The following is a 26,658-nucleotide window of genomic DNA, read 5'->3' as shown; positions in this document are numbered from 1 at the left end:
TTTCATTTGCCCTGTACGATGGGCGCTGTAAGTGATGAAAATGGGGGATGTTGGCTTATCTGGCGCCCGCAGCTCACAGTCAAAATGTGAGTGAGCGAGGGAGAGAGGGAAGGGCGCACCGCCCGGTACCGGTGCTGTTGTTATTAGAATCTGGTGCTAGCTGCTCTAACGGATGTAAGTAGAAGATATTTCTACAATGATGTGGAGGGAAAGTCCTCTCCAGTCGGACTGAGAGGCTGATACTACAGCTCAGTGAGGTAAAGGACTCTTGAGTGTTTAGATAGTTCACTTTAGTCTAAGTTCAAACGGTTTGGTCACAATTGATGTAAACACATATTTCCAAGGCACTCCTTTATAATCATTGGGATGAACAGGTTTGAAATCATTCCAATGTATACTATAGGACAGTAAACTAAAAATATCCTTTAAAACTTGAGAGATAAAAAAAAAATGCATAAATAAATAAATGTTAAGGTAAAATAAGATATGAATGAACAACACAAATAAAATAAGTTACATTAATTTGTTATTGGCTATGGTAGGTTATTGGTTATGTTTACATACTTATTTGATTACATCCACTTGTGTGTGTGAGTGTGTGTGAGATGATGAGGTTAAATGCCACAGCATGCCAGTTGAAACGGTGAACGATTGCTATTGTGTACTTGTACGCTCAGGGTGTAATGGTATTATACAAAAATATTGTAGGAGCACAGAAACAGTGTTCAAATTCTGCTTTTACAAACTTATTTTGGTTGCGCTTACCTTGCAAAGTAATGTTATAAGTGTCAAAGGAATGTTTTTAATGTAAATATTAAGGATCATATAGTAGCGTGTCCAAGTAGTTATTTCAGTTATCAGATGTGCACAGTTTTAGTACATTTGTAAAGTTATTTAGGCAATGTTGCTGGTGGGAGTTAGGGAGAGAGCGCCCCTTCCAGGTGTGTGTGTGTGCGTTTTCCGGTGTGTGTGGAGAGAGTACGAGACGGTAGGAGTTGTGTTCGAGTGTGGGGAAAAGTCATGAGTGTTATACTATTGATTGGTTCTGTAAGGTGTGGCTGTGGCCGTCAATACCAGAAAATAAAGAGAACGGTTTCTACATTGAAGGCTCGAGTGATGCTATGATCTTGAATAGCGGTGAACGCTACAATATGAACAGGCTCGTGCTTGGCCCACTGGTATTGTTTGTTTATTTATTTTGAAAATTAACTGGCAACGCCGTGCTGTTATATAGCAACTGCAAAGCTACTGCAGCAAAAAAATCCTGGCGCCGCCCATGGTTATTACCCTTATGTTTCGTTTTGCTAAAAATGGTTAATATTGTCTGATAGCTGAGTTTCTTCCCGTTAAGTGGGTATGACACATTAATAGGTTTTTTCAGAGCACAAAGGCTGCCCTCACGAATGGCCCGATGTTGTTACGATCAGAGCCAAATTTGAACATTTCCTTTATCGTGTGTCCATCTGGTGTCAATTTCGGGACAGGCTTAAAGGGTTGGTGCGCAGTAAAAGAAACATACTAACTTTTCTTTTCATAAGTTCATACAATTCAAGTCAGAAGTGTGTGTGTGTGTGTGTGTGTGTGTGTGTGTGTGTGTGTGTGTGTGTGTGTGTACCTGAACTGTTGTTGGGACATGGTGCTGTAATGCAGGTTCAGTCTGGTGATATGACCCACTGTCAGTTCATGAATAGAAGCTTGCTCTCCAGAGGTCTGCTGCAGCTCTGGATCCACAGCATGGACCAGCTCCCTGTCCTCAGAAGGCAGCCACAGCACCTATACACACACACACACACACACACACACACACACACACACACACACACACACACACACACACAAATGCTGCGCTTGTCATCACTAACAATAATCAGTAAATGAAAGAGGGAATACTCTTGAGGATGTCACATCACAGACGTCCTGAGCTGATTCTGAGGATCCGGGCGGATTTAATGGATCATGTCGACATAAAACAATTTAAATTCTGATCCTTATATGTACTGTTCTGCATTTGTCCACTTCTGCTAGGGCTGCACTCCACACCACTCTGTAATATAGTAAGATCAGAGTGTTTGTGTGGTTCCAAAAACAGAGTGAGATATCATACTCGCTAGCAGATTGTGTCACTTCAATTTCAGAAGAAAGAAACTTCACTTCATTTCCATCATATATTTATAGATTAAAATGTTTAACTATAGGTTTTTGTATATATAGACATTTGATAAATAAAAATGTTGTAAAGATTTGGTTTTCAAATTTAGCAACAGATACAGTACATGTTTACTGTTTAATGTTTACTCAACGTTATACACTCTGCTGCAATGTTTTCATAAGTATCAGCAGATGCCTAATATTAATGCATCTCATTGGGATCGGGGTCAAAACGTTGACATATGTCTGTAGAGAAATGGTAGTCACTGAATATAAGTGCAAAACAAACCAACACAAATATATATGTTTTTAATATGTATATATTTATATTTTCTGTAGGTGTATTGAAAATGTTTCCCATTGATCCCTCTAACAGCTACCTGTGAGGAGTTGATGTGGGCCTGCACCACCTGCAGAGTGGTGTTGATGTAGGACTGATGGTAGGGATGTCCGTACGGTGGCCTGTGCAGGTCAAATAGCACCAGTTTGCTGCTGCGGGCTGCTACCTCCAGGAACTGGGCCAGGGTGGGCACAGACTGGTTCTGGGCCCGCGAGCAGTCCGGCTCAGACAGAGAGAACACGGTGCCAAAGGGGTCCCTCTGTCAGAGAGTGGGTGGGCAGCAGAGTCATGTTGAAGAAAAGATGCTTAGTCATTCCGAGAATGAATAGAAAAGAGAATACATCTTTATCGGGCTGTTTTTATTTGGATTATTTTGAAAATACACAGAACATGTTAATATTAATATTAAAGTAAAAAAAGATATAAACTTGAACACATGAGTTGATGTCAAGTGATATAAACACTGTGGTTGAACTGTTGACCATGTGTGTGTGTGTGTGTGTGTGTGTGTGTGTGTGTGTGTGTGTGTGTGTGTGTGTGTGTGTGTGTGTGTGTGTGTGTGTGTGTGTGTGTGTGTGTGTGTGTGTGTGTGTGTGTGTGTGTGTGTGTGTGTGTGTGTGTGTGTGTGTGTGTGTGCTGTGGCTGCCTTCTGAGGACAGGGAGCTGGTCCATGCTGTGGATCCAGAGCTGCAGCAGACCTCTGAGAGCAAGCTTCTATTCATGAACTGACAGTGGGTCATATCACCAGACTGAACCTGCAGTGTGCAGGGCTGGACTGGCCATCTGGCATACCGGGCACTTTCCCGGTGGGCCGACGTGCCTTTTAGGCCGACTCAACTAAATATACAGTATATATATTTTTTCTTTCTGACAGCCCGTTCAGGTAGATGTACAGTATACTTTTCAAATCCTGTTTGTGTCCCCCCAACCCACTTTCAAGATGTGTTCTTATTATTTATTAATGAAGCACACCTCTGGTGTCCTGAGAGAGAGAGAGAGAGAGAGAGAGAGAGAGAGAGAGGAGAGAGAGAGAGAGAGAGAGAGAGAGATATGATAAAGAGAGAGAGAGAGAGACAAAGAGAGAGACGAGAGGAGAGAGAAGAGATGTAGAGAGACAGAGTAGACTGAGAGACGAGAAGACAAGAGAGATGAAGAGGAGAGAGCAGAGAGACGAGCTAATCGACGAGAGAAGCTAGAGTCTAGAGAGGTAGAGACAGAGAGAGAGAGAGAGGCACCAGTTACGGGGATCGTTGTTGTTAGGCATCTTGGTGGCTAGCTTCCGGAGCTAACGGATATAAGGAGCTGTTTCTACAACAAGCTCATGTTGAGGTAAGAGGACTCGCATGAGGTATTAGATCTCTTCATTTTGCCCACAAATTCACCAGATTGAAGCATTTCACTTAAAGATTTAAAAATATTCCCGGAGAGCATGCCCGGACCCCCCTACAGGATGTGAGGTCCACCCCCAAATGAAACAGGTTCACATGGTCAGGATTAGGGTTGCAAAGGGGCGGAAAGTTTCCAGTAAATTTCCATGGGAAGTTAAGGGGAAATTTGGAAATATTCCATATTTGAAATACATTTATTTATTTAAGTTTTCCGCACATATCTCCGCGAGTGAGCTTACGTTTTTCACTTTCGATTGCATGATATAGCCCAGCGCAACACCTTCGTCACACATGTTGCCACTTGTTTGTACCATTTTCAGGCGATTTGTAATCTGTTCTAGAAAAACGATGTGTTTTTGGATATTTGAGGAGTTAGGTGGTCCGTGAGTGTTTTTTGTATTGATCCTTGGTATGAAGAAGTTTGAAAAACACTGTACTAGATGAATACATTTGTATGTGATATTTGCAATTTAAAAATTAAATAAATATATTACCCCATAATATCATCAAAACTTACTTCACTTCGTCTAGTCCACGGGCTCAAATGTGTGGCTTCATCTGTCTTGTGCTTTGGGCTCAAAAGTGTGATCCAGTCTTCTAGAAATCATCTGTGCATGTGATGGAGGAATGCACAGTGCCTGTAGGGTAGGGGTAGGCAAATAAGTTTGGCCTTGGGCCAATTTTTTGCTGAGCCACAAGATGGCGGGCCAGAACATAATCAAAGCCTAATTCAAGGAATTGATTTTGGTAAGAGGGCGCAGCGCCCCTGTTCCCCGGCTCAGAAAAAAACTCTGATATCGCTGATAAGCCTCCCCATCAACACTCTGATGCGCAGTCAGATCCGCTGATTGGTTCACTGATGATATAGGCGCCCAATCCAGAGCCTCTGGCTAGACCCGCCCAAAGGGAGGCTCGTCCTCTCTAGCCCCATTTCAGTCCCAAAGCCAGGGCTATTATCTGTATTTTAACAGACTTATCTTTTAAATTGAGGTGTATTTATTGTTCTCTTCTAAGTTTATTTTTCTCTGAAATTTTAGGGAGGATGGTCCTCCCTTTCCTCAATGGACGAGCCTCCACTGAGTAAAGTAGAGTTATTATCAGGGGTGCACATAACTTTTTTGCCCTGGTTCTCAAAGGAGCACCTGGAGATGTTGCTTGGTGCCCATCCTTTAAATGAAATAAACCGTAACTTTTGAGGGGGTCTTTATTTGCCAGACACACGGCACTGAACACACAGAGATGAACACTGAACACACATGCAGAGGTGAACACAGAACACACATGCAGAGGTGAACACAAGACAACATTAGCACGACCAGTAATCCTACAAGCTGTCATCACTACCCTCCTGACTGTTCTCCTCACTGTCTTCCTCTCTGTCAGACATGGTAGCTGATGATGTAGGCCTACTACTTCCTCTCTGGTTGAGTCTGCGATTAGCTGCTTGCATCCACAAGTGAACAGCTGGTTTTGGGTCGAAAGTCTCTGTTATCATCTTAGACAAGTGGATGTAATCAAATAAGTATGTGAACATAACCAATAACCTACCATAGCCAATAACAAATGAATGTAACTTATTTTATTTATGTTGTTCATTCATATCTTATTTTACCTTAACATTTATTTATGCATTTTTTTTTTTATCTCTCCAGTTTTAAAGGATATTTTTGGTTACTGTCCTATAGTATACATTGGAATGATTTCAAACCTGTTTATCCCAATAATTATAAAGGAGTGCCTTGGAAATATGTGTTTACATAAATTGTGACCAAACCATTTGAACTTAGACTAAAGTGAACTATCTAAACACTCAAGAGTCCTTTACCTCACTGAGCTGTAGTTATCAGAGGACTCTCCCTCCACATCATTGTAGAAACATCTTCTACTTACATCCGTTAGAGCAGCTAGAACCAGATTCTAATAACAACAGCGCCGGTACCGGGCGGTGCGCCCTTCCCTCTCTCCCTCGCTCACTCACATTTTGACTGTGAGCTGCGGGCACCAGATAAGCCAACATCCCCCATTTTCATCACTTACAGCGCCCATCGTACAGGGCAAATGAAATGTGTAACCGGGGTGAAAAGGTGTTACATTTACTTAATTATGAATATTGTTACATCAAGGCCGAAAATTAGGATGAGCCCCAACGGTCAAAAACTGGTTTTTCGGGGTTCGGGTGTTTTATTACATTACATGACATGTCACTTGTTAGACGCTTTTATCCAAAGCGACTTACATACTCAATACTATGGACAATCCCCACAGGAGCAATTTGAGGTGAAGTGTCTCAGGGACAGAACGACATGCTGACTGCAGTGGGGTTTGAACCTGTGACCCCCTGATCCCAACACCAAGGGGCTATCCACTGCGCCACACGCCTCCTTTTGTTTTGTTTGATTTTAACTAAACAAAGTCTTGGCTTTCAGAATATTAAACTTGTTTCGGCAAATTCAGAAGATAAATACAACTTTGAAGCTTCGGCATAATTACAAGCGGAGAACGGAGTAACTTGACGTCACAGCAGGCAGAACAACAGCCGGTGTTTCTCGTGAGGGTTTTCACAACAAACACAATACACAAACAAAAACACACACACACACACACACACACACACACACACACACACACACACACACACACACACACACACACACACACACACACACACACACACACACACACACACACACACACACACACACACACACACACACACACACACACACACACACACACACACACACACACACACACACACACACACACACACACACACACACACACACACACACACACACACACACACACACACGAGCTTCACCCAGTCACTCCAAAGCAGTAATGTCACTCTCCAAAGCTCTAAAGAGGAAAGTTGACGGTGAAAACAGGGCATTTAAAGAGGAATGGACAGCGAACTATGCGTTCATCCTACCTGGTTTCATCAATGCAAAGCCGTTGTGTCTCATCTAAAATGGGGGATGTTGGCTTATCTGGCGCCCGCAGCTCACAGCCAAAATGCGAGTGAGGGAGAGAGAGAAGGGCGCACCGCCCGGTACCGGCACTGTTGTTATTATAATCTGGTGCTAGCTGCTCTAACGGATATAAGAAGAAGATGTTTCTACAATAATGTGGAGGGAGAGTCCTCTCCAGTTAGACTGAGAGGCAGATAACTACAGCTCAGTGAGGTAAAGGACTCTGAGTGTTTAGATAGTTCACTTTAGTCTAAGTTCAATTGGTTTGGACACAATTTATGTAAACACATATTTCCAAGGCACTCCTTTATAATCATTGGGATAAACAGGTTTGAAATCATTCCAATGTATACTATAGGACAGTAACCAAAAATATCCTTTAAAACTGGAGAGATAAAAACAAAAATGCATAAATAAATAAATGTTAAGGTAAAATAAGATATGAATGAACAACACAAATAAAATAAGTTACATTCATTTGTTATTGGCTATGGTAGGTTATTGGTTATGTTCACATACTTATTTGATTACATCCACTTGTCTAAGATGATAACAGAGACTTTCGACCCAAACCCAGCTGTTGACTTGTGGATGCAAGCAGCTAATCACAGACTCAACCAGAGAGGAAGTAGTAGGCCTACATCATCAGCTACCATGTCTGACAGAGAGGAAGACAGTGAGGAGAACAGTCAGGAGGGTAGTGATGACAGCTTGTAGGATTACTGGTCGTGCTAATGTTGTCTTGTGTTCACCTCTGCATGTGTGTTCAGTGTTCACCTCTGCATGTGTGTTCTGTGTTCACCTCTGCATGTGTGTTCTGTGTAAAAATAGTAATGTTTTACTGCTTTGGAGTGACATTACTGAAGTTGTGGCTGCTTGCAAAGAATACAATATTAAGCGGCACCACGAGACGAAGCATGACACCTTCAAAGTGGCCTTTCCACCCAAGACAGAGGCACGAAAGCGCAAGATTGAAGCACTGACAGCAGGTTATGCGCACAGCAGCAGGATCCTGGTGCGAGGCCTCACAGCCCAACAGAAAGTGACAACTGCGTTCCTAAAGGTGTCGTGGGTGCTCGCAAAGCACAACCGGCCATTCACTGACGCAGAGGTTTTCAAGGAGGTGATGGTGACCGTTTTGGAGGAACTAGCCACCGACAAGTCCATGGATGGTGTCATTGCGTCAGTGAAACAGGTGTCCCTCTCTGCGAGGTCTGCTATACGCCGCATAGAAGCACTGTCAGACGCTGTGCAGGGGGTAATTATCAAGGGTCTCAGTCAAGCCAATTACTTTTCCTTAGCCATTGACGAGAGCACTGACAGTACAGATGTTGCCCAGTTGTGCGTCTATGTTAGATATTTTGATGGAAAGGAGTTCAGGGAAGAGCTGCTGTCTGTTAATCCATTAGAAGGGCACACCACTGGGGACGTTATATTTACGAAACTGGAAGAGTTGTTTAGGCTGCATTCATTGTCATTTGAGAGGGTTAACCTAATCGTGACAGACGGGGCTCCTGCTATGGTGGGAAAGCACAGAGGTCTGGTAAGCAGGTTGAAGGAGCACGCCCCCCAAATGCATGGACTGCACTGTCTCATCCACCAGAGTGTCCTTTGTGCCAAACTCAGTGGTGAGCTAAAGGAAGTTATGGACAAAGTGATGCGTGTCATTCATTTTGTCTGGGGTACATCAAGCACCCAGCATCGGCTTTTCCGATAACTTGTGGCTGAGTCAGAAGGGGCCACCCACGATGACCTGCTGCTTCAAAATGACGTGCGCTGGTTGAGCAAAGGGAAAGCGTTGGACCGCTTCTGTGCGCTACTGGATGAGGTCAAGGCGTTTCTTAGATTGAGCAAGATTAGGGCAGCAGCTGACCACCATGCCCTTCTGGGAGACGAAAAGTTCATGTCCATCCATCCATCTTCTCCCGTTTATCCGTGGTCGGGTCACAGGGTAGCAGTTCCAGCAGAGAGCCCCAAACTTTCTTTTCCCTGGCGACATCAACCAGCTCTGACTGGGGGATCCCAAGGCGCTCCCAGGCCAGCGAAGAGATATAATCCCTCCACCTGGTCCTAGGTCTACCCCTTGGTCTCTTCCCAGCTGGACGTGCCTGGAACACCTCCCTAGGGAGGCGCCCAGGTGGCATCCTAACTAGGTGCCCGAACCACCTCAACTGGCTCCTTTCGACGCGAAGGAAGAGCGGCTCAACTCCGAGTCCCTCCCTGATGACCGAACTTCTAACCTTATCCCTAAGGGAGACACCAGCCACCCTGCGGAGAAAACCCATCTCGGCCGCTTGTATCCGCGATCTCGTTCTTTTGGTCATGACCCATCCTTCATGACCATAGGTGAGGGTAGGAACGAAAATGGCCCGGTAGACAGAGAGCTTTGCCTTCTGGCTCAGCTCCCTTTTCGTCACAACGGTGCGGTAAAGCGACTGCAGTACCGCTCCCGCTGCTCCGATTCTCCGGCCCATCTCACGCTCCATTGTTCCCTCACTCGAGAACAAGACCCCGAGATACTTGAACTCCTTCACTTGGGGTAAGGACTCATTCCCTACTTGAAGTAGACAGTCCATCGGTTTCCTGCTGAGAACCATGGCCTCAGATTTGGAGGTGCTGATCCTCATCCCAGCCGCTTCACACTCGGTTACGAACCGATCCAGTGAGTGCTGAAGGTCGCAGACCGATGAAGCCATTAGAACCACATCATCTGCAAAAAGCAGTGGTGCAATCCTTATTCCACCGAACTGCAGACCCCCTCCCCCATGACTACGCCTCGAAATCCGATCCATGTATATTACAAACAGGATTGGTGACAAAGCGCAGCCCTGGCGGAGGCCAACCCTCACCGGAAATGTGTCCGACTTACTGCCGAGGACCCGGACACAGCTCTCGCTTTGGGAGTACAGAGATTGGATGGCCCTGAGTAGAGACCCCCTCACCCTATACTCCCGCAGCACATCCCACAGTAACTCCCTGGGAACTCGGTCATACGCCTTCTCCAAGTCTACAAAACACATGTAGACCGGATAAGCGTACTCCCAGGCCCCCTCCAGGATCCTTGCGAGAGTAAAAAGCTGATCCGTCGTTCCACGACCAGGACGGAATCCGCATTGTTCCTCCTCAATCTGAGGTTCGACAATCGGCCTTCAAGTTCATGTCCAATGTAGCATTTTTAGCGGATATATTTGGCCACCTAAACCAGCTTAACCTGCAGCTACAGGGGAGAGGCAAAACCATAGGTTTTGAAAAGCTTGAATCCTTCACGAGGAAGCTGGAGTTGTTCGAGTCAGACATATCCACTGGCTGGCTCCTCCATTTCAGTACACTAAAATCACAGGCACTGGGACAAGTGACAGAGCTGATGGTGGACTTCATCAAGCAGCTACGGGCCAACTTCACGTCAAGGTTTGAGGACTACTCCATCCCAAAAGACATCATTGCCTTTGTACGCGATCCTCTCACAGTCCGACCAAGTGGAGACTTCACCTCCCAGGCGAAACAAATGATCCCCTCCTTAGACGAGGCTGCATTAGAAATGGAGCTAATTGATTTTCAAACAAGCTCCCTGGTCAGCAATGCGCTCAGAAGTGCGGAGTCTGTGAGTGACTTTTGGGTGGGAAGCTCAGAGGAGTATAGCACGATCAAGAGACTCACATTTTATGTGCTCACAATGTTCTCTTCCACCTATACATGCGAGTCGTCCTTTTCTTCAATGAATGCGATAACGAGAGGAATCGATTGACGCATAAAAACCTTGAGAACTGCCTGCGGATTAAAGTGCTTATCACTAGATATCCAAAAAATAGCGACCGATGGGAGATGTCAGTTTTCACATTAAGTGAGTACCAAGCCTGTCGTAATTGTATTTAATAGCCTAATTATATTTTTGATATTTTTGAATGAATGGCTCATTGTAATTATTATCCCTAATGTAGCGTGTTTGCTCTGTCGTTTCAGGAGCATATGCACCACCACTCCTCGCCCTCCATGATCAAGCGGCTTCTCCAATTTTGTTGTCAATGTTTTGACTGAACTTTGTTACTGTTCACATATAAGTAAACATTACGTTTGAATGATTTAGTGAGCTGGTGTTATTTTTTTCAAACCACACACCGAATGTTGGCTATTTCAGCATCACGCGCTGTCCACCTATTGATCCACTATCAGCGTCAGTGCACCCGGCTGCCTGATTGTGCCTGTGCTGTATGTCATTCACTCTCAACATGGATACAATAAGCATTCTTCAGGTATAGGTAGATTCTCTATTCGGACAGTATAGCCTGTGCGACTGTCAGTCCGATGTTGTAATAACAAAATAAAAAAATCTCAAAATAATATTTTATTTTTTATTCTCAAAATGACGGGCCAAATATTATTGCTGGCGGTCCAACAATGGCCCGCGGGCCGCCTGTTGCCAACCCATGCTGTAGGGGGTGTGGTCTCAATAGCCATGCAGTAAGCAGTGTGCTATGTAGATGTGATTGAGGAATGGCATGGATATTCAAGTGTACTTGAATGTCATCTGTTTTTTTTAGTCAAGATTATGCTAAAATATATTTTCCCCAACTATATTTAAATTCCCTATGTAGAGCCAACCTTCAATTTAGAAAATTCCCAATTTATTCCCATAAATTCCTGTTTATTCCTGTTAATTCCCATGGAAAGTTTCCATCTTTGAAAATTCCCGGAATTTTGCAACCCTAGTCAGGATACTAAATAAGTTTGCACATGTATTATATACAATACAGTATGTCCATATGTTTCTGTTTTGGTAGTAGATTGGGCCATTATAGGGAATTCAAATTCATTATTTACATTTCACATTGTGTATTATTTGGAGTATATAGTGATATGACCATAACTAATAGAAGGAAAAAAATGGTAATTGAATCTCACATTATTTTGAATCACACAACATTAATTGTGAACATTTTCCACTGCTTAAAATGATTCTCTCCAGTGTTGGCTGTATTAAACAATTCAGAAGGAAGGACATATTTTAGTACTATTCTTTCTGGCAGAATGTATCATTATGGCCCACTTTTTATCACCATAGTCCCTAAATGTTTGTAGAAATGGGATTAAAATCAAGTACGTTTTTTTGGCGGAGGACTCCCAGACCCTGTGTGTTTTGGTTTGATGGTTGTTGGCCTGTCTAGGCCAAAATGCCAGGGCCAATTTTCTATCCCAGTCCAGCCTTGTGTGCGTGTGTTGGTGTGTATATGTGTCTGTGTGTGTGGTGTGTGTGTGTGTGTGTGTGTGTGTGTGTGTGGTGTGTGTGTGTGTGTGTGTGTGTGTGTGTGTGTGTGTGTGTGTGTGTGTGTGTGTGTGTGTGTGTGTGTGTGTGTGTGTGTGTGTGTGTGTGTGTGCGTGTGTTGGTGTGTATATGTGTCTGTAGGGATGGGTATCGTTTGAAATTTATCGATTCCGATTTCGATTCCGGTTCTGCTTATCGATTCCGGTTCTTATCGATTCCCCGTTTCGATTCCAAAATTGTAAAATAAAGAGGTCAAACGTTTAGATAACAAAAATATATTTATTCTTAAAAGCTTTAACTGAAATTGTTACTAAAAAATATACATGCAATACAAATGTATTGCACAATAGCTGTGCTTTATTTTAACTGAGCTATGCCTGTGGCAAGCTATTAACAGGCATTACACTTTGCCTTTTCTTTTTCTTTTTTAGTATAGTGGAGCCTCACTTCAGAGCGTTTACCGCGACCTATCTTTGGTGTTATGAAGTGACTGAGCTCGTGAAATGTCTACGGGAGGGCGGTGGAGCATCGCTGCGGGGCAACTGTGGACCTCTGTCGCCTGTCAGCGCAATTTATATGATGCCGTTTTAAAAAATGAAGGGTGGTGCCGGCCGTCAACGTACCGAGCCGGCCGTCAACGGCCCGCTGACGACCGGCCGTTCTGTGATTCTCCAGGTCCGCCCTGTATTCCACCGGGTCACCGCAGCACCGCGGTGCAGACGGACCCGCTGGAATACAGGGTCTACCGCGTTTAGGAACCGTTAAGCAGAACCGAAATTGTGTATTTTGTATGGGTACCCGGTACCCGGCATTTTCTTATCGGTTCTCATCTGGAACCGAGTTTCGGTTCCCAACCCTATGTGTCTGTGTGTGTGGTGTGTGTGTGTGTGTGTGTGTGTGTGTGTGTGTGTGTGTGTGTGTGTGTGTGTGTGTGTGTGTGTGTGTGTGTGTGTGTGTGTGTGTGTGTGTGTGTGTGTGTGTGTGTTAGTCTCACCGATAAGAACCAGTTCCCAGCATTCAGCTGCTGGAGCTCGGCCCAGGTGAACATGGAGGCGTCAAGGTGCGTTCGGTTTGGGAAGACCTCAGCGACATTGGTGGTTCTCTTCAGACTGAAGTCATGCATCAGGAAGGGAACACCATCATAACTACAGAGAGTAAGAGAGGATGACACAGAAATAAGTGATGAGTGATCATACGGTGAATCAATCAATCAACAACTTTATTAATCCCGCAAGGGGCAATTGGTTATGAGCAGCAGCTTATGTCATGTACACAGGCAGGAACATACAAGAAGAAAAAAAAAAACACACAGATACACCCGGGAGCACAGATGTGAATAATTCTAATTTACACTATAAATAGTTCAAAGCATCACGATAATAAATAAATAAATAATCAAGTTAAAAGCCTTTTCAAGAGTTTAAAAGTTTGAGTGCAGAAGGGATGAATGATTTAGAAAAGCGATTAGTCCTTTGATCAGGTAGAGCATATCTACGCCCTGATGGCAACAGACGAAATTCATGTGAAAGTACATGACCTGGAGAGTTCAGAATGCTCTCTGCTTTCCGCAGAATCTGTTGGTTACAGAAGGAATTTAAGTCTCTCTGTTTCACGCCGATGATCTTGGAGCAGGTTTTAACAATGCTGTTCAGGCTGTTCCTGTCTTTCAGTGTAAGAATATGAATGAAAGAAGAAGAGAGCAGGGAGGAGGAGCTGCAGTACAATTAAGACTGACTTTCATAAAGACATCACACACACACACACACACACACACACACACACACACACACACACACACACACACACACACACACACACACACACACAGGGCCGGCCCTAGGCACTGGCGAACTAGCCGGTCGCCTAGGGCGCCAGATCTGGAGGGGCGCTGCGCTGGGAGAAAGAAAAAAATATTATTAAAAAACTAAATAAATACATTTTTAATTTGTATTCTGCCTAATTGTCTGCCCTTGATGTAATACATTTACATTAATAATTGAATAAAGTAAACACCCTTTGCACCCCGGGCCGCATTTTGCATTTGCCCTGTACGATGTGCGCTGTAACTGGCTCTAAACAGAGAGTATGAGCTGGCAGAATATCTCTCTACTGTCAGAGATAGAAAGCAGAGACAGATCCTAACCAAGTACAGGCTCAGTGACCACAAACTAGCAACAGGAAGACTCAAAAGATCCTGGCAACCAAAAGAGAACAGAATATGTGGTCACTGTACGACAGGTGAGACTGAGACAGAGATGCACTTCCTCCTGAAGTGCCAAACATTCAACGAAGTAAGGAGCGTTTACTGGAACAAGTTGAAATCCCAGGTTTCAAGGAGGTTGATGACCTCTCAAGACTGAGAGTACTTTTAGGAGAAGGAGACAAGGCACATCTTGCTGCCCAATATGTATACACATGCCACAACCTGAGGGACAGTGAATGAGACACACACACACACACACACACACACACACACACACACACACACACACACACACACCCACACACACACACACACACACACACACACACACACACACACACACACACACACACACACACACACACACACACACACACACACCCACACACACACACACACACTCACACACACACACACACACAACTGTGAGCAGTTTATACCTGATGGTGATGTCGGTCTCCAGTCCTTCTCCTCCTGCTTCCACCGCCTTCTCAAACGACATCATAGTATTCTCTGGAGCAAGCTACACACACAAACACACACACACACACACACACACACACACACACACACACACACACACACACACACACACACACACACCACACACACACACCACACACACACACACACACACACACACACACACACACACACACACACACACACACACACACACACACACACGACACAATCATTTCCAGAGAAAGAAAAATAAATAAATTTTGCAATCAGATTGATGTTCAGGAAATACAGACTTTAAAGAGAAGAATCCCAAAGTCCTCACCATTGGAGCTCCTCTGTGTCCGATGAGTGTGGGAGCAGGTCCCAGCGTCCCTGCCTCTTTGATGCAGGGCGAGTACATCCCCAGAGGAACCAGGTAGAGAGAGAACAGCACGGACAGGTAGAGAGCCAGAGCAGCCACCTGACGCACTGCAACACAACACAAAGTGCACCTTCAGCGGACTGACTGAATGCACTTTTTAATACAAATTGACAAACATTTAAAAAAAAAAAAAAAAGGTTATCCAACATATCAAGACAGATGAAAAAAAACATATAAATATCTAAATCAACCGAAACAACTATTTACAGTTATATCATATAATATTATAACATTTCATATCATTTTAACTAATTTGGCTAACACATCCCAACCAAGATACCAGCCTTCAATACTCTACATATGGCTCAGGACTATGGCAGTGTGCTGGGGCAGAACTTTAATATGGATGAGAAACAGTAAATCTTCCTGAGAGGATCAACATGGTGGTCTGACCAGCAGACATACTGTATGGGCAACAGGAAGAACAGGAAGCAGTCCACCTGTGAAGCTAGCTGCTAAGTATCTTACCAAACCTGGCAAAACTGGAACTTTGGCTGAAGTAAAACACTATGTTGAATTTAGCTGCAGTGTGAAAGAACAAACCAGTGTGAAAGAACAAACCAGTGCTAGTCGCACACTGAATGACACCCATCAAATGTATCTTAAAGATCTGCATTCCCATTAACATGCCCAGCGAGGACAAATGAAGACTGCTCTTCACTCACATCTTTTAATGGATTTCCGTAAAACAGCTAAACCCACTTTATTCAACATTCCTCTTCCTGTCTCACTGTCTTTTTATGAATTTTCTTTGACCTCTATGTTTTCTGCATCTCTTTTGCCTCTTTGGTCACCATGGGTACTGTCCCTGGTTGCCATGGTGAGTCAGCAGGGTAGAGTGATGCTGAGTCATCTTGAGGGTCTCTCCTGGCAGGAGATAAGGAGAGTAATCTGCCAAAGCTCAGATGTAACATAGCTCTCCCTGTTCTGCTGCATGGACACGAACACAGCCCAGCCCGGATTTCAGCACTTTTCAGCACTAAAGGAGCTCAACTGGCCCACGGGTCAGAATCTTTAGAGTAGAAAGCGTCTTGTCTCATTAATGCTGTTTGCTAGCTTTTTAGCTTGTCACTGGTTACAGGTTGTTCAACTAAGAAAATATCATACAAGGTTAGTCTGTAAGATAATGGAAGGAAGCTCAAGGGTCTGGAATACAAATTGTAAAAATACAAGTCAGGACATAAATCTAGGAATAACACTTTTTAAAATATCTATATATTAAAATTGTACCTCCTGCTTGATATTGCACTGATTTTGATAACATTTTCATGAATTGTTCAGCCCTAATGGAACTATCACACTTCTGTGTCTTTAGTGTAATAATGTGAAGAAGGTAACATCAGTTCTGTGTAGAGAAATAGGAGACTTAACCTAGTCCTACTTATATCCATGAATTAAAACCTTTCTGCAATCTTTCAAGATTTAATTCTATTTTTTATATTGAAAATGTGCATAAAAACAGTTAGATAGAAAATAGAAGGAAAGACAAACAGATTGCAGGAAAATGTGCAGAGCAGCATCAAAAGGAGACATCAGAGAGACAGAGAGAAGAGTGCCAGTAGGAAAATGAGACATTGATTTTCTGTCAGGAGGAAGTGGAGAGAGAAAGAGGGATGACAGGGACGTCTTCAGCTGTGCAATTCACGCAAGACAAGTGTGTCACGTTGCTGAGGGGGCCATCTACATGTATGGGCTCCTTTCACTAGAATGGATTAATGCAGAGTATATTTCACTGAGTGTGCTGTGCTGTGTACATGTGTGACGGCTTCAAGTTTGATTCAAATCGTCCGTTTCCATTTCCGATTCCATCAGAGAAACAAGCTCGGGGCAGCGCCACCTGCAGCTCTGTTGTAGAAAGCGTAGCGGGCCACAGGGTAAACACTGATATATATATTTGCTTTATTACGTGTTTTTTGTAGTTTTCATCACCAGGTCCATTTACTTTGTAATAAATTACATGTTTGATAAGATGCATCTACAACTACTGCAACTGTACATTCTGACAGAGAGTCAAAGCCCCCCCCCTCCACAGACACTCATCAGCCTTCTTACCTTTCTTGTTCATGCGAAAGAAGTGCAAAGCTATTGGCCATGAGAGAATCGCCATCAGTGACACTGCAGCCATATGGAGGAAAGGTGCCGTCACCTAAAGATTTAAAGAGGAAGATATGAAGATATGAACAAATAAAGATATACAGAGGAAGAAATGGTATTGGTCAAAATGTCAGCACGACCATTTCCCTTAAAACATAAAGAACATAAACAAAATCCTGAAATATGATTGGCTGGCGTGTCAGGATTACCTGCAGGGACAGAAGGAGAGTCTTCCATTCTTTGCTCCAGAGATCGGACAAGATGGCGGTGGCTGTGACTGAGAACGCCAACGCCACCACGATGCCAGTCTGACACAAACACATCAGGACGAGAAGGCACAACAAATGACATCTAACAACAAGCTGAGAACACAAATACAACGAACTGTGTCTATGTGTGTATTACCTTGTGGCTCCAGTGGAGGTACAGCCTCTGTCCCTCAGAGAGCAGGCACACTGCCAGGACCTGAACAAAGTTTAAATATTCATCAAAAAACATTACACAAAACTGCTTCAAGTAACAATTACCAACAAACCACGAAATTCGATTTGATGGAAACTGAATTCATTAAAGTGAACTAATGAAGCATTGTTCTCTTTGTTATTATCGATCATGTGCTTAATGTGGACAGGTTGAACCACCATCAGTGTTCATACCAGCAGGAGGGCGATGTATGTGAAGAGAGCAGCAGCAATGACCAGCAGGACCAGAGACCAGGGAAACCAGAAGCCCAGAGTCCCAAAGTTAAACCTGAAGAGGAACAAGAATAACTGTCAACAGCCATCACATGGTGTGCTTCATGTTCTGAGTCAGGTTTGAATGATGGCTTGATCCCTTCATCCATCGTGTATTGATTCACTGATTCCTTTCCTGTTAAAGACAATCATCCCTAATCAACACCATGAACATTCATATCAACATTATGTGTTACCATGCACTCTTGCACACACTCCATCCTCAGGTTTGATACTGTCAACACTTGACATCATCCCACTCAATTGTATTGACAGCAACCATTGAAATGTAAGAACAACACATTAGAAATGTAAACACTGAGTCAGAGGTACCAGATGTTAGAAGTATGAAATGTATCATGTAAACATAATCCCTCACTATTTTTAACTGAGGAATTTCTGTTCAAGAAGACTATACAGTATCATGGTGGCAGGTTACCTGACATCTTTACCTACCACACCCAACATCGATCCTGTTTGGCATTCGGCAGGTGCTATTTGTTGCTATATGTGTATATTTATTTATTTGCACCTTAGTGTTTTATAATCCTATATAGCTTAGTGCTCTCTTTGTCTTTCTAAGCAACTGCAGCACAGCAGTTTCCCTCAGGATAAATACATTTCCTCTTTGCTTATAAATAGTCTGACAATCATCACACAAAACACTCAACACGAGTGTGTGTTGGCATGTTCCAGTATGTCTGATCTGTGTTGTACCCACCAGTCAAAGTCGAAGTAGTCATTTTGAGCTTCACTCCAGAAATAGAGGAATAAAAAACTCAGGAAGAAGGTGAGGATCAGGAGGCCGAAACTGCCACACTCCACCTGTAACAAACACAAACAGTGGTCATGGGTCATTTTTGTCTTACCAAACTACAATGTATTTAGTTTTTCTTTTTGACATTTATTTTGGGGAATATGACATTTCTAAAAGTTAAAAGGTACAGTCAGATTTGGCCTCCCTGATGCTAGAGAATCTGGCACATACAGAGGAAGTCAATCATATGACCAAGTGCATACAGTATGGTAGCAGCATATTTGGATGAAGCTGACAGAGTATTACATGCTCATGTTTTCCAGGGAAAAGCAGTAACTGAGTGTTGTAGTCAGCAGGCTGGACAGACGAGATCCGTCTAAGGAATCAATACTCTCTGCACTATCAGCAGTCACCTAACTCAACTCACTGATATAGCTGATGCCGTGTGTGTGTGTGTGTGTGTGTGTGTGTGTGTGTGTGTGTGTGTGTGTGTGTGTGTGTGTGTGTGTGTGTGTGTGTGTGTGTGTGTGTGTGTGTGTGTGTGTGTGTGTGTGTGTGTGTGTGTGTGTGTGTGTGTGTGTGTGTGTGTGTGTGTGTGTGTGTGTGAGTGTGAGAGAGTGTTTACCTTGCTGCAGCAGCACTCTCCTGGCTGTGCCCGGGCTCTTTGGTATCGTCTCCATTGGCAACCATAGAGGCCGGCCAGACAGGAGACAAACGGCTGGTGTTCATACCTGATACAGCCAGTTAGGAATCAACCAAGGAAGGACACACCAGTTAACATTAACACAACAATATTACAAACACAGAAACATCTTCATATTTTAAAAGACATGTAGCAACATATTACCTGGTTCGCTTTAATAGATATTAAAGATAAAGCAACTGTTAAACAACAACTATCTAGACTGCTTTATTAAGTTTTATACTAAACTTATAGTGTCAAAAGTTAGTAGGATGCACCATTGGTTCAATGTGTCAGATACAATTACTATCAGAAAGTATTTTCTTATTCTGCTCATTTCAGTATCAGGTTGCATCTGCAGGCTGTCCTCACTATATGAGGCTGCCACTGAAACCTATTGTAGTTATTACTTTAGTTACTTTGAACAGCCACCATTTTGTGAATTAAAGCTGATTAGAATCAGAATAAGGTTTGTTGCCATTTAGGTATTTGTATATACTGTATATAGTCTATAGTTCACATACAAGGAATTTCCTTTAGAGTTATAATGAATGTAAATAAATATATAAAATAAAAATGAAAACAGAATTGTTGTAAAAATTACAAAATATGTCAAATATATATGCCTAAAAGGAAAGAGCTGTTCAGTTCTGTACAGGAACTTTCCAAAGTATTGCTGAAGGATTGTGTATAATGAAGAGGGATAAGATAAGGCATCCCAAAGGGTTCAGATTCACTAATAAGATTTCATACTGCAAAACGCAAGCATTTATTTGACTGTTTTATTAATGTAATGTCAAAAATAATAAATGAGGCCTCTCTCCTCTTTGGATAATGCGTCCAGGCTACCTCTGCACAGAAGCACTGTGACTGGTCTTTCTGTGCGCACACAGACACAGGCTGTGTCCGATCAAAGCGTTTTTCATGAAAAGGCACAGAGCAAGCTTTGAAGATCACCCTCCTGGGTCACCAGCACATTGTTTGGAAAGAGATATTGCTGATGAGTTGTTGTTCTTTGTTTGGTTTTCTGATCATCCAAACAAATTGAAATATATTCAGCGTAAGCAGAACATCTCAAAACCCCACCACTTCAATGTAGACTACAGTATCTGCATCCCTCAACATAATAATTAGGAGTAAAAAGTATTTGTGTTTGTTTGGTTTTCTTCTTTTATTACCGATTTTAAGTCCACACATTGCTCCCAATTGTAATCCAAATTAAACAACAGTCATTAACACAATGGCTGTCTTCAAAGAAGTGTGAATGCATAGGAAAACGGATGACTGCAGCCTATCTCCACTACATCAGAGTTGTGCCAGAGCTAATGATGGTGCTGTGTTTTGCTCTGTACCTTTGCAGCAGCTGCCGCCGCACCACCTTTAGCTTCCCCAGCTTCAGTCTGGTCACAAGCAAACACTCACCCACAGCCCGGCATCACAGAAACACAGAGGGAGAGAGACAGAGAGAGGAGGAAGAGGGAGGAGGGGGGAGAGAAAAGATGGAGGAATATAGGCAGGACTGTTGGCCACCACAAAATCTAAGGGAGAGAAGAAGGATTGAATCCATATAAAATGTAAAATAAATGTATATCTGACACAGCAGTGTGTATGTTTGTTCATATGTGGAGTCATGGTTTAGTTCATTCGGCCTGTTTAACCCTTTATATATACAGTTATATAGTCTATAGTTTAAAGGACACCTATCGTGCTATATTTGAACAATATATTGTAGGGCCATACCTATAAAAAGTATATAAGTATAGTTTTTTTTTTTAAATACCAAAAATATCCTGCATTTTAGCCATGCCTCATTTCGCTCTATTTGCTCTTTCCAGCGCTGTTTTTGCAGGGGGCTGATTCTGTGAGCTGCAGCTGACCACGCCCCCCTGCAGGAGAGGGGAGCGTGCTTTGAGATCAGCTGCTGGGCTGTCAGAAGAGGGGGAGAAAAAGAGATCTCCGTCCTCCGTGTTTTATTCTTATAGAAGTAAGAAGAGAAGTAATGGGGCAGAAACCCTCCTTTTTACGCAGCGGTCCAGACATAGACATCAAACGGCGACACATATTCAGTTGCCAGTTACTTTGGCATTAGGGCAGGGATATCTAGATACTTCCCAAGGTCTGACATCATGAAGTGTGCTACTTTTAAAGCAAGCAACGATGTTTTCAAATCTGTAATCAAAGAGGTCCTCAAAAACACTATCGAAGCAGTTCCTGCCGTTGCTACGTTAGTTCAAACAGTAACAACGGACTACTTTTCTTAGCGGATGCATGTCAATTTAAATCAATACAACTATTTTTTAAATCAATAAAATCATTTTCTAAATCCATAAAAGCATTTCAATTAATATTGGGAGTCATGTCGTTACTTTGTTGAGAATGTGGCCATGTAATAAGCGGGATAATGTGCAGCGACGCGGTCATTATGGGGAAAAGAACACCGACAGGCAGATCAGGAGCCCGACGCGAAGCGGAGGGATCTAGAAAAAAAAGAGCCACAGCGGAGAATAAACAACCTCTCATTCCCCTGATAGGTGGAGAATTGACCAATAGCCGTAGCGCCACTTTACTGACGTCAGTAAAGTGTTCAAATCTGGATCAGTCTGTATCAGATCCGTTGCAGCCCCTTTTTTAGAGATTTGGGTAAGGAGGAAAATAGAGAGGGTTGTGTTTTCTGACACTTGGTGAGTTCCCTGGAACACCGGGGACACATATTCATGTATAAAAGACGTACAAAAGTGCATTTTGCATGATAGGTCCCCTTTAAACTAACCCAGCACATACAGATCCTCTCACAGAAAAACACACTGACCATGTACTCAATATAATTGTGAACATGCTGTGTGATGCTACACATCATGCATCTGTATCTCAGCTCTAACCTGATCTGAGATCACGCACACATGGTGAACCACTGAGCCTCATGTATCCATACTACTACTGAAGGTGATCCTGATGTGGTTCAGACCCCGAGAAGGGGGCTGAATCTGCTTAATGTAGCTTTTAACTGTGAGTTAAGAACAGAGAGGTCAGCTTGACAGCTTAACACACTCTCCATTATAAATACTTTATTGACCAGAGTGTGAACTGATTTGGTCATAAGAAACAGGATGTATGATTTTGATACGGTGAAGCAGATTAGCAGTCATTTTGTAAGTGTTTTGCTATTTTACATAAGTCATTGTGAGTACATACTTTGTGTGACTGATTGTGCCAGCAGGACATGATGTTGATGTTATGTTGATGTTACCTTTAACAGTGCGGGCATCGGGGCATATACTGCATTAATGTGATGTGTGTTCATTTTTTACACATTATAGAATACAAGCAACAACAAAAAAGCACAGACAAGCATAGAACAATTAAAAATCCGGTCAATGAGTCACTTTGGTTCAATGTTGGAGGGGGCTGTTGTACTCTATAAAACATACATAAGGGTCACAAACCTTTGTTCTTAAATGCAGGTTTAAATGCACAGACATACATATTTACTCTGCTTTCTATCTCTGACAGTAGAGAGATATTCTGCCAGCTCATAATCTCTGTTTAGAGCCAGGTAACATTATAATCTACTTTGGCTTTTAGTTTCTTCTTTCCAATGTTCTCTTAATTGCATTTAGAGCTCTTCTGGCTGTTTCTTTGAGTGCATTCACTGCCATGTTGAAACTTCCCGATGCTGTTATGGTTAAACCGAGGTAGGTATAACTCATACTATGTTCGATGATATGATTGTTTATGGTAAACTGGTATTTGTTCTCCTGACATCTGGGGCGTTTTTGGAAAACCATGACATTAGTTTTCTTCATATTGACTGCCAGGGCCCAGTTCTTACAGTACTGGTCTACTATGTCCAGCTGTTGTTGTAGTCCTTGTTCAGTAGGAGACAGCAGAACAAGGTCATCAGCATAAAGCAGACACTTCACCTCTATCTAGGAGGGAGAGGCCAGGAGCAGCACAGTGATCCAACTGAACAGCAAGTTCATTTATATATATATTAAATAAAGTGGGACTTAAATTGCAACCCTGACGAACGCCTCTTCTCTGGGTGAAGAATTCAGTTTGTTTGTCTCCAATTTTAACAGCACACTTATTCCCTAAATACATTGATTTAACCAGATCGTACATGTTGCCCCCTATACCACAATGTAGAAGTCTATAATAGAGCCCTTCGTGCCAAATAGAGTCCAAAGCTTTTTTGAAATCAATGAAACAAGTGAATATCTTACCATGTTGTGTTTGGTGTACATGTTAGTTAACTAAAGTGTGAAGGGTACATGGTCGGTGGTGCGGTGTTTTGGAAGGAAGCCAATTTGATTTTGACTCGAGATGGATTGTTGGTTAAGGAAATCTTGTATTCTTTTATTTAGAATGCTACAGAATAATGTCCCCAGACAGCTGCTGACACAGATGCCACGGTAGTTCTTAGGGTCTGATTGTCTCCACTCTTATGAATGAGGGAAATGAGCCCTTTGCACCAGATGAAAACATCCTGACTGCAATACGATACTGAACAGCTTTAACACTGTACCCTGCATCTCTGGGGTGCTGCATCTGAGCATTTCCTTTTTAACGTTGTCTGGGCCACAAGCTTTCCTTGGCCAGAGAGATTGTGTCTGTGTGGTCAACTCTTCCCAAGTCATTGGGAAATCAAGGGGCTTTTGGTTGTCTTTAATAGTTTCTTCTAATGTTTGGAGTTTCTCTTTTGTAATACATTGATTTGAATTCATTAGATTTATTGGTATGTCTTTGTACAAACTTTCAAAATGTTCTCTCCAGATGTCACCGTTTTGGATGGGTAATGCTTGTGGTTGTTTTGTGTTGAAGTTGTTCCACAGATCCCAGAATTGATTTTGATCAATGGCTTTCTCAATATCCTCAAGTTTCATGTGGGTATCATTTTGTTTTTTGTTCCTTATTGTACATTTATATTTGTTTAAAACGTCATTGTATCTAATGCGTAAGGCTGGGTTGTTTGGTTGCTGATGTTTTTCATTTGCTATTTTTCTCAGGTCTTTTCTGATGGTCTTGCATTCCTGGTCAAACCATTTGTCAGCGTTTTGCCTTTTAACAGGCTTCCGCTTTTGTTTGATTAGGTCAGCTTTAATAGCTGCCTTGTGAAATATCATATTGATATAATCAATGGCCATGTTTACACCATCTTTGGTAGGAACATATTGATTTTGGTCAAACAGTGACATGTAATTCATCAGATCAAGGCCATGGTGAATTTGTCTCCACTGTCTGGGGCCCACCTGTAAGTAGGATGTAATGTATACAGCTTACTGGGTTCCCTTGTTGTGTCACTCATTGGACCTGAGAGTTTAAAGAACACATTGATTTGGTTGTGGTCTGAAAAGGGGGATTGCTGTCTGACAGTGAATGCACTGATAGTGGAGGGGTCCATGCAGGGCCGCCCCTGGCCAACTTGGGGCCCCAAGCGACATTGTGAGATGAGGCCCCCCCCTCAACCGACAGGAGTGAACTTTTTTTTTTTGGAAACAAAGTAGGATACTTTGCAAATATAATTCCTGTTTATTATTATTATCAACAGTTACTTTTTTAGACAGTGAGGTAAATGGTAAATGTACATGTATGTCGTTCAGTATGCGTTTACAGGTGAATACGTCTGCATTTCCTGCCAAATACTAGCCTCAAAAAGATTAAAATATAATGAATGCAAATAAACTACTTCTACTAATAATCATAATCATAATCAATTCAATAATATAAATACGATATTATTTTATTATAATATAATTGTAATATAGTCAAGATAAAACATGCTTATGACATGCTCAAAAACTGATATTTCTTCAATCTGTATTCAAATGTAATTCCCTCTGTCAGCAATGTATCAACAACTACACACACATTTCTATCAGTATTTCTCTGTGTTGTGGTTGACATGATAATGACTGTTAGGAGTTAAGGGGAGAGGCTAAGCATCACCATGAAATGTGCAAATTGACATAAAAGGGGAAAAAATGCTCCATGTTTTTTAGGCTGTAAACTTTAACTGTTATGTAAGCCAAGTAGACAGACAGTGTATCTCTCTTCCTCCTGTATATTAGCAGATAAAAGGCATCACATACTTGAATGAATGGTAAATAAAGAATGCTGGCAATAACTGCATCTCCATTAGCCTATATGCTCTGCAGAGACTGCCTTCTTCATGTCGTGAATTGCAGCTGATGTTTTAAGATGGCAATGGGCAATTTGACTTATACAACATTCGCAAGTTGTACATATGACTCATACAATAACCCACCTTCGAGTGATGCTATAGTTTCTTCATGTTTTGTTTTTTCCCTCTTGCTTGTGCCGGACTGAAACTGTCTTTTCACCGACATCTCTTCACCTGCACTAGTGGCCGTATCAAAGCCGTGATTGGTCAGATGTCGATTCATTGCAACGGTGTCGGGTTACAGACGTGCTCCCCTTGTCACCTCTCACTCTCACTCTCGCGGGGGGTGCGCGGAGAACTGAGCGGAGAACTGCGCACAGCAGCTGAAGCCCTCTGGGCGGGGCCCCCTGCGCAAGGCGGGGCCCCATGCAGCCTGCGTGATTGGCCTGTAGGGAGGGGCGGCCCTGGGTCCATGTCAGTGATTGCATAGTCTACTACACTAGACCCTAGAGCTGAGGAGTATGTGAATCTCCCTAAAGAGTCCCCTCTGAACCTCCCATTCACTATGTACAGGCCTAAGGCCCAACAGAGATGCACTATCTCTTTGCCATTCTGATTTATTTCAGAGTCGAGTGAGAATATAAAGAACAAAATATGTCATTTCCTATACCAGGGCTTCTCAAACTCCAGACCGAACTACAAATCAATCCAGACCGAACCCTGTGTCCCATTCTAAAAAATTAAAATTATACAAAATAAAAAATAAAAACGTTCTGATTCTGATGTAAATTAATGTATATTTTCTTGTGTCTTGTAAAGATTTGATATTTGAGAATGTACTTGTGTGAGCGAGCACAGAGAAAAGAAACAAGCAAAGAAAGAATGCTAACTAGGTAACATAAGATCAGAATAAACAAGGTTAAATGATTTGTTATTGGTTGTGATCATATTCTAAAGATGTTTGGATTATTGAAAAGTATACAGCTCCCTTTCATCTGAGTGTTGAGAGCTGTATCCATAAATTCATTTTGTGCCCAAAGTGCACCAGATTGATGAATTTCACTTCAACATTT

At 42.6% G+C, this 26,658-nt stretch overlaps 1 protein-coding gene across 1 annotated transcript in view; it reads right to left on the bottom strand.

Annotated features, from left to right (window-relative positions):
• LOC117561773 (glycerophosphodiester phosphodiesterase domain-containing protein 5-like) overlaps nt 1–20,896 on the bottom strand; it is a gene marked incomplete at its 5' end in the record, with an annotated part of 39,418 nt that extends 18,522 nt beyond the window's left edge. Inside the window, 12 exons of the mRNA XM_034239390.1 lie at nt 1,616–1,773; nt 2,529–2,747; nt 13,103–13,253; nt 14,752–14,834; nt 15,099–15,244; nt 17,250–17,343; nt 17,501–17,599; nt 17,697–17,756; nt 17,948–18,041; nt 18,747–18,850; nt 19,408–19,513; nt 20,817–20,896. Of these exons, the coding sequence (XP_034095281.1) occupies nt 1,616–1,773; nt 2,529–2,747; nt 13,103–13,253; nt 14,752–14,834; nt 15,099–15,244; nt 17,250–17,343; nt 17,501–17,599; nt 17,697–17,756; nt 17,948–18,041; nt 18,747–18,850; nt 19,408–19,513; nt 20,817–20,896 (1,394 nt within the window). The remainder of the gene's footprint in view (nt 1–1,615; nt 1,774–2,528; nt 2,748–13,102; nt 13,254–14,751; nt 14,835–15,098; nt 15,245–17,249; nt 17,344–17,500; nt 17,600–17,696; nt 17,757–17,947; nt 18,042–18,746; nt 18,851–19,407; nt 19,514–20,816) is intronic.
• Nucleotides 20,897–26,658: the final 5,762 nt, after the last annotated feature.

This window comes from Gymnodraco acuticeps, unplaced genomic scaffold, assembly GCF_902827175.1.
Source record: "Gymnodraco acuticeps unplaced genomic scaffold, fGymAcu1.1, whole genome shotgun sequence".
In the NCBI taxonomy this organism is placed as follows: Eukaryota; Metazoa; Chordata; class Actinopteri; order Perciformes; family Bathydraconidae; genus Gymnodraco; species Gymnodraco acuticeps.
Note: the sequence above shows the minus strand (reverse complement) of the source record. Positions and strands in the feature narration are given on the sequence as shown.